Here is a 12,281-nt window from a genome sequence, read left to right as displayed (position 1 = left end):
CTATTACTTTTTTTTTCTTAGATCAAGTGCACAATGTACGTGCCCGTACTTGAAATTGAAAAACAATCAAATCGCTTAATCACCGGAGCGGATTCTATGCACCAAGGGACACTTGCACCATTACTATGCAAATCCTCAAATCGTCGTACGCGAACATCCAATGAAGACCATAGATCCTAAATTCCTTCATTTCATTTTCATTTTTGATCTGATCAAATTAAGTGCCCATAATAAGAGTATCTCTTATTCGACCTCATGTCCTCATCTTTTGTGTTGTATTTTTTTAGGTTTCAATTGTGTTAACGGCATTAGAATATATACATGATATTACGGCGTGGATGACCGGATCAAAATATTATATATTTGTTGCTCGGTTCATTTGCACCTTGATGCGTAGAAGAATTTTCGACAAAACATTTTGAAACACAAACTCAAACTGAGCAAAAACCTGCTAGACAACAAGAAAAATAAAATACATAAAGATATGGAAAGTACCAACGCTACACCGTAATTGCAATTTTGAAATCTTACGAAACTTCGTTGAAGTTTGAGTTGATGAATCCAAAGGATATGCTTTGTCACGGCCAAAACATATATAGGGGAACATTTTAAAATAATTTCACTTTAATTAAAGAGTGCTAATTGAATCTTAAATCATTTTTGTAGGGGAAATGTACCACTTTCTCCACAATATATAATTTGATTAGTAAGATTTTCAAGAGAGGATTTCAATCTGGTAGGATATCACCCAATTAAGTGAGAGCTGGGAAACATCACTTTCTTGCACTGTTTGCAAAATTGATTCCTGCAAAATCTGGCAGTTGATAGAGAGACTTCCTTTATGCATAACCCAAGTGTGTGGTTACATAATTTTCCATTATGATGGTGGCTGGTGCATTCTTGTATGCAGTGTTTTAAACTTTTAATTCATTACAAACAAAGATCTCTTGCATTTTCAGAATTTTCAGAGGCAATCAAATCAGGAAAAATTATAGCTTAATTAATCAAGTAGTGATTCAGCTCATCATGCTCCAAGTTGTAAAATTAAAAACTAATCCAGAATTCTGGATTCTTGAGTCCCATATGCCCATAAAATAAAGCCATAGCCTTGTTGGTAACTAGGCTATGACTTTTTTAACAAGGTTTGACTCAGTTGGCAAGGGCGGGTTTGTGGTGGAGACCCCATTTAAGTTCGAACCCCGTCACCAACAGATCTCGTTGGTTCGCAATCTGTAAATTCTCATGTGGACATTCATACTTGAAGGCTGGTGTGACAGGTATGTGTCCACCGTCACTCTGTCAATCATTCAGGGTTGAGATTGCAGGTTTGCCCTAGTGATAGTGGTATAGCATAACCAAACTCTTACCTAAATTTATTGTAACTAAAAAAAATTAAAAAAAGCCATAGCCATGTCATACCTGATACCCCCAAACCATCCAAGTTTGAAAAAGCCATGTCAATCTCTGAAACCTGATCCTTGCCTTTCACATGAGGTAAAAACCACCCAGAAGTAAACAATACCAAAACAAATAAAAAGCCAAGATAGAGAATAGAAAAGCACCAAAACCAAGCCAATACTCATCCTAAGAGCAAGTTCAGTGGTTAGTAATTGGCCGGTCTCCACATAAGAATGTTGAGGTGGTGACCACGGTTTCATTAAAACTCGTTTCCACCGGTGGTATGTTAACCAGCTTCGTTTTGACATTCACTGACTCAGCACAAGAAAAAGGCTAGGATTTTTACCCAATTCATGACCCAGGCAAACCGGTTGCCAACTAGAAACGTGGGTCTACCAGGCCTCTATTTGGAGAGAGAAACGCCAGTAGCTTGAAAATGTTTGCACGTGGAGGCTCACCAGTGGCTGGTTTAGAAATTGAAAATGCTTATTTAATTTAAGTCATCTATTTCAATCAGTGAAGAGATTACGGTATATAATTAAGGTCTCATAATTAATCTAGGGTATCATAACAAAACAACGTGACAAAAAAATTCTCAAAAATTTCCACCACCACCTATCATATATTTTACATCTTCGACCCCAAAAAGGTGTTCTTTCTATTGCTATAGCTCTCTGCCTCTCACCTTCAATCTATTTACATCATTTGTATTTCAATTACCTTATGTAGCAGTTCAATTTATTTTAAATATATTTTAATTTTATAATAAATAAATTTATAAAATATTTAATGAACAGTAACTGATCGGTCAAGAAACAAAACGGGTGAAAACACACGTCCAGTGACAGTAAACAGTATCTTGACCCAGTGACCCAATAACCAATGACTCTTGATATTTTGACCCCAACGGGTGAACTTGCTCTAAGCTCTAAGCTCACCACTCACTGTTCCTTCTCCTCTGTTAATTTAATTTCAAACACATATATACCAATCATATACCTCTTCATATAAATACACACACAGTGAGAGCAGCAATGTACTAGTCTGAGTAGTCTCTAGTCCTACTCTGCAACACAACAATGAGCTTTTAATGCGGTCCTCCACTTCTCTCTCTCACCAGTTTCTCTTTGTTTTCTCTCTGTTTCTCAGTTTGTCTCTTTCTTTGACAAGTTCAAACTCCACATTGGTCTCAAAGATTCCAGCTTTTTCACTATTCTCCGATCCCCGTTTCAAAAACCCACAAACTCGTCTGCCCTTCTCTCTCTAATCTCAACTGGGTTTTACTGGGTACTGGGTTTTGGTGAAAACCCAGAAAGGTTGAAGCTTTTTAAACAATGGAGGGTAGGATGAAAAAGTATAGACAAGTGAGTCCTGAGAGGGCTAAAGTGTGGACTGAAAAGTCGCCGAGATATCACCAGAATCGGAAAGTTCCGGTGGTTTATTACCTCTGCCGGAATCGACAGCTTGAGCACCCTCATTTCATGGAGGTTCCTGTGAGCTCTTCTCAGGGTCTCTACCTCAGAGGTAATATAGTAATTATGTGAAGATTTCTGGGTTTTTAGTTTTATTAACTGGGTGCTTTGTTGTTCTCAATTTGGTGAATTTATTTTGTTCTGGTGTTATTTGGTGCAGATGTTATTAATAAGCTTAATGCTCTGAGGGGTAAAGGGATTGCATCCATGTATTCATGGTCTTCTAAGAGGTGAGTTTCTTGTCATTTTTATCCCAATTTTGTAATGGTGATTTTTAGAGTTTGATTTGAGTGTGGGAATTGTGGCTCAAGTAATTTTTGGTTGATTGAATAAATGCAGAAGCTATAAGAATGGTTATGTTTGGCATGATCTCAGTGAAGATGATGTGATTCTTCCGGCCCATGGAGACGAGTACGTCCTCAAGGGCTCTGAGATCTTTGATGAATCCAATTCAGGTAAGATGAGTACATTGTTTATTTGTTCATTTTGCCATTACTTGTTTCTAGAAGATATGATGTTCTTGATTTCAATCTTGTCATTTGCACCCAAAAATGAAAATGGAGGACTTAAGCCAAAGTTTTGATTTGGTGGATGGGGAATTGATTAATTGCATCTGAATGATGTTTTACTTTTTGTTCAGGTCGATTTAGTCCAATAGCAAATGTCCAAATCCAGACCTTGAAACAATTACCAGAACCAACATCTTCTAGAAGCCGTGATGATTCTTCATCGTCTTCGAGTTTGAACGACAAGGAGACAAAGCATTCACAAGAAGACGAGCTCTCTCCTCCAGTTGAACGACCCGGAGGCTCTTCCAGTGTGTCTCCAGAGTCTGGAAAGAATTCTTCTTGGGGTGGTTCTCTGAGCTTGACAGAGTACAAGGTTTATAAGAGTGATGGTTTAGCTGATGCTTCTACACAGACTGAAGAAAATGTGAACAAACCTAAAGCTCTAGAAACATGTACAAGGGGTGTTTCCACAGATGAAGGGTCGCTAGAGCCTGATTACACGGATTACCAAGACCGAATTCCATGTTTGAAAGAGAATTTGGAAATTTGCAGTGATTCTAATTCCCCTCCAGCATCTTCCTCAAGTGCATCTTCATCGGGTGGGAAGACTGAAACTTTAGAATCACTAATTAGGGCTGATGTTAGTAAAATTAACAGTTTCAGAATTCTTGAAGAGGAAGAGCTTCGAATGCCAAACCATGCAAGGCTCAAGGCTGGTAATATACTTATGCAACTCATTTCATGTGGGTCAATATCAGTGAAGGATCATAGTTTTGGTCTTATTCCAACCTACAAGCCCAGGTTTTCCCATTCTAAGTTCCCCTCGCCATTATTTTCTAGTTCAATAATGCTGGGTGAGCTAGACAGCTTATCAGAGAATCCAAGGCTGAAGGGTTTGAGATCTGAAGATAAAGAATATTTCAGTGGGAGCTTAATTGAGAGTAAAGTGCTCAAGGAGGAAGATGGACATATAGCTCTAAAACGATCTTCTTCATACAATGCCGACAGGTTAGTCTAGTTCCTAGCTATCTTCAATTCTTTTGGACAGAGTTTACTGTATAAGTGTATGTTTAAATTTCTTGTACTCAGTTAAATATAGTTCATGTTTAAAGCAGTTGTGGTGATTTCCTAAGATTAGGTGGCAAGGTTGGATCTGAATTTGGTCAATATTGTACTTAGGAAGTTATGAGATTATAAATATAAAGTGCAGGGCTGTTATCTGAAGAGATTTCACATTTACAGTAGATGGTGAAAGCCGGGGACCTTACCATAGGGTGGAAGTTTTTCTTCAGACTTGTTGACATCCATGTTAGATATTTGAAGCAGTTCAATGACTTGGAGTGACATATCGGTGAAAGTGAACATAATATACAAGGCATACAAATTAAACTATATTATAATATAGTTGGGGATTTGGGGTGATTTTATGAACATGGTTAACCAACAATAAAGGGTTTGAGAGGGTTGTTCAACTGTGTTGATAGATAGTAAGGGAGAGCTGAGAAACAACTGCAGGACACAAAGAGTATAGCAAGTTGAAACTTGGGTGACTTCAGAGCTTGGGGGGTATAGGTCTTGGGTTTGGTGTGATGGATATTCTTATTCATGTACTTTGTAATTGGATTTTCTTCCTTGTCTGAACTGAATTGCAATAAACACTTTTTACCCTTGTACGTGTGATCTATTTTGCGTATATTCTTAATGGGTGTCAAAAATATAACAAATTGGAGAACCTGAATTAGGTATATCTCTTTTGAGCATCAAAGTTCTACACAGAAATAGAATTATTATGACAAATCATGATCTCGAATAGGTCTAAAGCAGGTTCAGTTCTTCTATTTTGTTCAGAGGATGATATTAGTTTCTAATTTTGCTGAAACAAATTGAAGGTGATATATGTCGTAGGATAAATTGCATCTTCGAAGTTTCCCTCAGTCCTGGATAGCTTTGTCTAGTAGGGATTGTTATGTGGGTACTATTAGCAAAGGATCACCGTTTGGTTTAACTTGTTGATTAAGATCTATTAGCATCTGGTTTGAACAAAGTGGCCATGATGTATATGCTCACTATCCCATGCTTCTGATACTAGCCCTGGCAATTATCTAACTTCAATACTATACTTATTTACTTGCAGGAGTTGTAATAAGAAGCCAGATTCAATTGAGGAGAAAGAGGAGTCTACCTCAGGACGATCAAAATGCATCCTAAGATCAATCAAGGCTTCACTAAACAAGCAACCACGGAGTGAAACTATGAGATCTCCTATTTCTGATAAACCAAGGAACTCCTCAGATGGAGTTGATGGTGTACAAATCAGTACCCCTACTGTATCCAATGGAGGTAGTAAAAGAATCACAGATCCATCCTCTGTTAAAAAGCAATCGAAAAGGGTAGATGCTTTCAGAGGAGAGAAGGAGAAGGTTATCAAAATCGAAGAAAGTTGAGTTTTGCCCTCCTATCTTCACATTGCTACAATTTCTATCCATGTTCCTGTTTCTTTGCGAATGTTGGTTGACATTTTGTTTCTTTTCTTCTCAACAGGCTTGCTTCAGGAGCTCGGGTTGTAATCCAATCAAGAGCACCCTGTGACGCTGTTGCCATCGGCAAATCATGGTTGTAGACCCCATTGGGTTTTTTCAGGTTGCTTAAATTTCAAAATCATGTTAACCTTTTGGCGGGGAAGGTAAAAAGAAATTTTTTTGTACATCTGAAAAGTAAAAGGAAGGAGCAAATCACTTATTTGCACAGGGTTAATTGTGGTCCTGCCGGACCTACTCCTGAGACATGGAGTTGTTCTGGTTTCTCAACTGGTTTTCCCTTTATGAAACTGGAGTTGCAATATCTTCCGTTCATTGTCATTCTTTTTATTTCAAACCTCTTCCTTTAGGCTCTTCTTCTTGCAGCCACTGTGGTTAGAGCTACCCTGGTGGTGTGTCGCCATGATTATTTTTTGAGGCAAACCCTTTTGGTTTTGGTGTTGCGAAAATTCATAGGATTCCCATGTTGTAAAGTGGTTGACTCTCAAATTCCAAAAGGTACTTTTGACTCTCATTTATCAAAGCAAAAGCTCAAAGCAGCTTACTTTGGCTTTGGTAATAATATTCAGTATACAGAGGGAGTTTCACTTTTTTATTACTTGTCTGTCATTTAGAATAATGACATTGTCCCTTTTGTTGCTTTGGATGCAATAATAGAGTGGTATACTGGGACTAGATTTCTAAATTGTTATTTCTTGTTGTCTGGTAGATTTTGTGTGCTCCAGAAAGGCAGAAACTAGATGTCTTTTTTAGCAAGTAGTCTTAGTGTAGAAGTTGTAATCACATGTCTCAGGTCTTTAATGTGATGCTTAAAAACTTAGATAAGAAGCTGTGAGAATTCATGAGCTGTATTCTTTTGAAATGGTGCTTCTGGTTTATTCTCCTCCTGCTTTTTGCAGGGGAGGACGTGTTGAAGTTGAAGATTACTCTAGTTTATACACCGAATCCAGGCTTTGTTCAAAGCAAAAGGAAAAGTAGGGATAGAATGCATTTTTGAGGTGGTACTGTGGTAGTGAGTTGTGTGATTCGGTAGTTCTGTCTAGTGCTCTAGTGTTTGTGGTAAAAAGAACACCTCAAGCACTACGTTTGTACTGGCGTGTGTGATAGACTGATAGTTCAGCTGGTTTGAATTCCGACTTTTACTTTGGTTGTCCAGTAAATTCACTGTTACTACTTGAGCTACAAGAATCAGTGTTTCTTTTTGCTACCCCCGCTGGACATTGACAACTCCAGTTTCAAATGTCATGGTCGAGAGTCTAGACTAGTGGGGCCTATGCTTAATGAATTTCGTTTCCCATTGGTAAAGAAAAAAACAAAACAAGAGCATCAAAAACAAATGTAGCATTAAAACAGTGAACTTTGGTGAAACATTATGATTATTCAACACCCTGGCAAATCATCACAAGCACACAACACAACCTTTGGGGAGAACAGAGCTCCTACTTGCAAACTGAGATAATAGAACAAACTGTCTGAACGACAGTGAGAATGAGAAACATGACAGCAGCAATAATTTCTTTAGTTGCCCAGGGTGAGTTGAAAAAGTTTTCCTTCAAATAAAGCTTTTAAAGCTTCGATTTGATATATCGGCGATCTCGATCTCGATAAGTAGTACTTGTTCAATGCCTTTTTAAGATGGGGAATAGTGTAAGTGGTCGAAGCGCCCAGTGACCCCTTCAGCAAGGTTTCTAATCAAAGAAGCGGTCTCGTGGGAATCAAGTCTATATTCAAGAATTCCATGACTCCTAAGTCCTAAGCAACTCCACATCCTTTGAGGAGTTGACCAAGTTACTTAGAATGAGAAAATAATCACTTATGATAGTCTCCATGCAATGGCTTTGTGCGAATGCAACAAGATTTCTCAATGTATGCTCCAATTTATCATCTATCACTAATTTTGGAATTTCTAGAATCCCATTAGAGAATTGTATGTCGAACAAGTCGGTGGTCGAAGAAGCAACCCTAAACCCGACTCCAACCCTGTGTAGCTCTGCAATGCTGGGGATGTTCCTCGATTCCCAAAGAGACTCTCTTGCCGGCCACACTCCCGCGCGAAATCACAATTGGAGATTCTTTCTGCGGCAAACGCTTCTCACTGAATTCAGAAGAATTTATCTGTAATTTTTTTTTTTTTTTTTTTTTCAAATATCGGTACTCACATTCTTGAGACAAGCTACGCACTCACATTCGCGTCTTCTTATCTAAACTCTATAAAAACAGACATCAAATTCATTTAGATGACAAGACAAGGAGTCTATTGGTGCCTACTATATACATTCTTTACTAGGTTTCTCATCAAGTTTCTCTGTAAAATTTAGTTTCAGTTGCGGACCGAAGTTGTATAATAAACAACTATACACAATGTGACATGAATTTTTAGAGACTCTTAGTGTCTGTCGGACAAAATTGATGGATATACCATTTGGAGAAGGGAAAATGCCCACTAGCCCTAATTGTTAATTGCTTCTTAGTTTTTGGCGGAGAGAAGATGCTTAGGTATCCAAATCATTGTGTAGTATATTGTGAAGTGGGAATTAGTTCTCACTTCTCAGTTTCTAAGGTAATTAAAACTGAACAACCCCCTTGAATGAATGAAACCAAAGGGATGTTAAGTGTTCGACTTAAAGGTGTAGTCGGATTGATTTCAAAATACTAGAGCTTATTCATTTGTTTCTGGTAGAGATACAAAACAAGAGATATCATAGATAATCTCATATATGTCTATCCGACCATACCAATATGCAAGATATGTGTGAATATCACCGGCAAGAAGATCAATTAATATCATAAGACCAAGACAAAGTAACAAACTATCTTAAGGATCTTAAAAATTATAGGATTGGAAATTACTAGGTTTGCAATCCTAATATACTAAGTAAACCTCCATCCTAAATTAGGTTTGCAATCCTAGAAAACATACAAACAATGTAATGCAAGGGACATCAAACCAGACAGCATATGCACTCCACTCACAAGAATGCCAATGCCTATCCTTATGCTACAAGCCGCAAGACGGATGAAGCTCTACTGCATAATGTCTGTGCAGTAGGCCAAGACAAACAAGGAGCCAATACATCAAGCCAACAGCCCCGTAGGTACTGCTGCAAATCAAGCCACTCGTCTTTCCATCTACTCATAATTATACCTCGATTCCCCATACACATACATGATACAACAACTCAAAGAAAGTACGCATCAAATGCAAGGAATGAATAAAGAAGCAAATAATCTCACACTCAGAAGTTCATTCTCTTCATTTCAATGTCGTTTGCAACGTTTCTTTCAAAAATCTATTGTCTTGGTATTAATGACTTGCAAGAGTAAAATTGTTCTGTAGCCAAAAAACAAACTAGTATCTTGTTTGAAACTTTGAATAATCGACTCTCATTGAGATAATCACAACACATGCAAGTTCACTATATGAATGGCCAACCCTTTCTTCAAAACTATATTCAAATCTCAACAGCTTATATATAATATATATGACCGTTTTAAGGCACATTGAACCGGGATTATAAAGGACGAAATTTAAACCATCAGAGCACAGTCGAACAAGATTATAAAGGAGTAGATCTAATTCCATAATACATATGACAGTCATTTCGATCAATCTAGCAAAGCAAAGATTCAAATATGTGAGAAGGCATAAAGTTGTGACACTTGACTTATTTTTACTTTTGAATACACATATGGAGTATACAGTAAAGTTCATTAGAAAGTTCATAGTCATCCACCAAAAGTCAGATTGTAAAAGCTATGAAGAGCAATAATATACCTATGACTATCCCAGCGACATAAACATTTCATGAAGACAAAATTACACAAGAATGAATTCAACATGATTTTCCAGGAACCATCTTCCAAGCTATCAAACTCTTTTGGGTATGCCGAGTAGAGCTGCTAGCTCTGATGGTTTAATAATTGGACAAAAGGATCCATGACTGAACTGAAAAAGTGAACTTAACTAAATAAAACTACACCACCTTCAAAACCTATGTAAAAAGGGTTCCAAAGGGCTCCAAATTGGTTTTCTGGAGCTCCAAAATCTCAGGGCAGCCAGGCACCAGACACAGAACCTAAAAGACATCCAGTCTAATTTGCCCATTTTTAAGAAGACAATAAGATTTAGAACATTAGATAGAGATGGGTAAGGATTCAATGTTGTGATCAACAATCTCAAAAGCAGGCAGAGGATTCCTCGAGAGATAAGATCTCTGCCTACCCTAGCGGCCAAGGTTTCCTTCATTGCAGGCATGGGGCATCAATTCATTAACAGTGTGTAAACTCTATGCAATGGCATACCAATCTTGGATAAAATTTTCAATCTTTTCAAGTCAAATTGGTATCTTCATATGTGGTCTTTTACTGCTAAGATTAGAGAGTACCAGATGATGGTCAACTGCAATAACCCACAAATTCGAACGATCAGTCAATAATTTTCCCGGTAAACTTCCCCATCCAAATTTGGTTTGTCATGAAAAATATGAATAGTTTCAATAAATTAAGGTAAACAAAGGCATTTAAATAACTAACCTTAATGGTCATGAAGATCTGAATGGCGATGATCTGAGAAGAGGCTCAGAGAGAGATGGTGGACCGTTGGACTCAGGGTTGGTGGGGGTCGATAATTTGGCGACCATGTAGTTTCGGAGTGTATTCGCCTTGAAGTAAGGAAGAACATCTTCTCCAAGTTCAGAGGCGAAGACACACACAGAGGCTTCACAGGGCCATTACAACCCACATTACTAATTATCCATCCCATCACTTTGAACTTAGACATTTAGTAGTCCTTTCAGCTGATCACACCATCGGTTTGCTCGTTCAGCTACCTTCAGAGACCGGATTTACAATGAATACCAACATGCACGCCAAATTTGCAGCATAGGCTAAATGAATCTGTTAATCAAGGCCCCTGGTACTGTTGCATATCAAGCCACTCATACATGGATTCATCATACACGTACGTTTCATAGCAGTTAAGCAAAGGATGTGAGCATCAAATGGAATGAATGAATATCCAAACCGATAAGTTCATTCTCTTTATTTCAATGTCCTTTACAACATTTCTTTCAAATCCATGTCATGGTGTTTATGACTTGCAAGGGTAATTGTTCTGTACCCAAAAATTTAAACTATGTATCTTGAGATTCTCATTGAGATTATCACTCTTAACATATGCAAGTTCACTATATGAATGGAAAACTTTGTTATTTTATTTTTATTAAAGGCCTTTATTCAAATCTCATCAACTTATATGACCATTTTAAGGCACACTGAATGGGCATTTAGAACATGAAATACAGAGCTGAGCAAGATAATAAAGAAGTAAATTTGATGTCTTAATACACATGGAAGTCATGTCGATCAATCTAACAAAGCAAAGATTCAAATACGGGAGAAGGCACATATGGAGTACACAGTAAAGTTCATCAGAAAGTTCATAGTCATCCTAAAATTGTTTTACCCACCTACAGCCGGGTTGTACAAGCTATCAAGTGCAACAATATTCATCCATTGTTTTACCCACCTAAAGACAGATGTAAGAGCTATTAAGTGTGACAGTTTACCTATGGGTGTCATATACATTTCATGAAGACCAAAATAAGACAACAATGAGTTCAACTTGATTGTCCAGGAACCATCTTCCAAGTTTAATTTAATTTGACAAAAGGATCCACAATCCAAGTAAAAATGTAACCTAACTAAACAACAGTAGACCACCCATCTATCAGAGAAGCCAGGCACCAAAAACAGAAGCCAAAAAAAATCCAGTCTAGTTTGACATTATTACTGAGATCGTCTTAATCAGATCGAGATGGGTAGTTATTCACAAAGATCGACAATCTGAAATGGATTCCTGAAGAAAATAACAAGCTCTCTACCTATTACCTATTCTAAAGGCCAAAATTTCAGTCGTAAACTTAGATCAAGAGGCAACTGCAAAATCCTCAATCTTACTAATGACTTTAATAAAATTATCCATCTTTTGAAATCATATCAGCATAGTTATATGTGTAATATGCATTCAAATCAAATCACCATGTATTGCTAAGATTAGAAACTAGCAGATCAAGTTCAATTGCAAGAACCCACAAAGGCATATGAGAAGCAAACCCATGAAGATCCCAAGAGCGAGGATCTGAGAGAGTTGGATAAAGATGGCGAGCGTGTAGTGTCTGAGAGTGTATTCGCCCTGAAGCCAAACAAGAAGAGGAGCTTCTTCAGAAAGAGGCTTCAGAGGTGAAGACACTCGCAGAGCCTTCACGCCGCCTTTAAACCCTACTACCCCTCACTTTCACATCTACCAACACAAATGGCAAGACACACCCCTCTATATATAAGGGACATAGATCCCGACTCCATCT

At 37.8% G+C, this 12,281-nt stretch overlaps 1 protein-coding gene and 1 non-coding gene across 2 annotated transcripts; one reads left to right on the top strand and one right to left on the bottom strand.

Annotated features, from left to right (window-relative positions):
* Positions 1–2,482: 2,482 nt before the first annotated feature.
* On the top strand, positions 2,483–5,823 carry LOC101295074. The gene is made up of 5 exons (XM_004287503.1): positions 2,483–2,922; positions 3,031–3,100; positions 3,210–3,325; positions 3,511–4,396; positions 5,469–5,823. Exons 1-5 carry the CDS (start codon positions 2,733–2,735, stop codon positions 5,821–5,823), a joined length of 1,617 nt encoding a protein of 538 aa, XP_004287551.1. The 5' UTR covers positions 2,483–2,732.
* Positions 5,824–9,665: 3,842 nt separating this feature from the next.
* LOC101294877 lies at positions 9,666–11,203 on the bottom strand. Its single transcript, XR_183692.1, has 2 exons — positions 10,450–11,203; positions 9,666–10,315 (listed from the first exon to the last, which is right to left on the bottom strand). It is a non-coding gene; the product is annotated as an uncharacterized LOC101294877 (transcript).
* Between the last annotated feature and the right edge of the window lie 1,078 nt (positions 11,204–12,281).

The sequence above is a fragment of the Fragaria vesca genome, linkage group LG1 (genome assembly GCF_000184155.1).
Source record: "Fragaria vesca subsp. vesca linkage group LG1, FraVesHawaii_1.0, whole genome shotgun sequence".
Lineage (NCBI taxonomy): Eukaryota > Viridiplantae > Streptophyta > Magnoliopsida > Rosales > Rosaceae > Fragaria > Fragaria vesca.
Note: the sequence above shows the minus strand (reverse complement) of the source record. Positions and strands in the feature narration are given on the sequence as shown.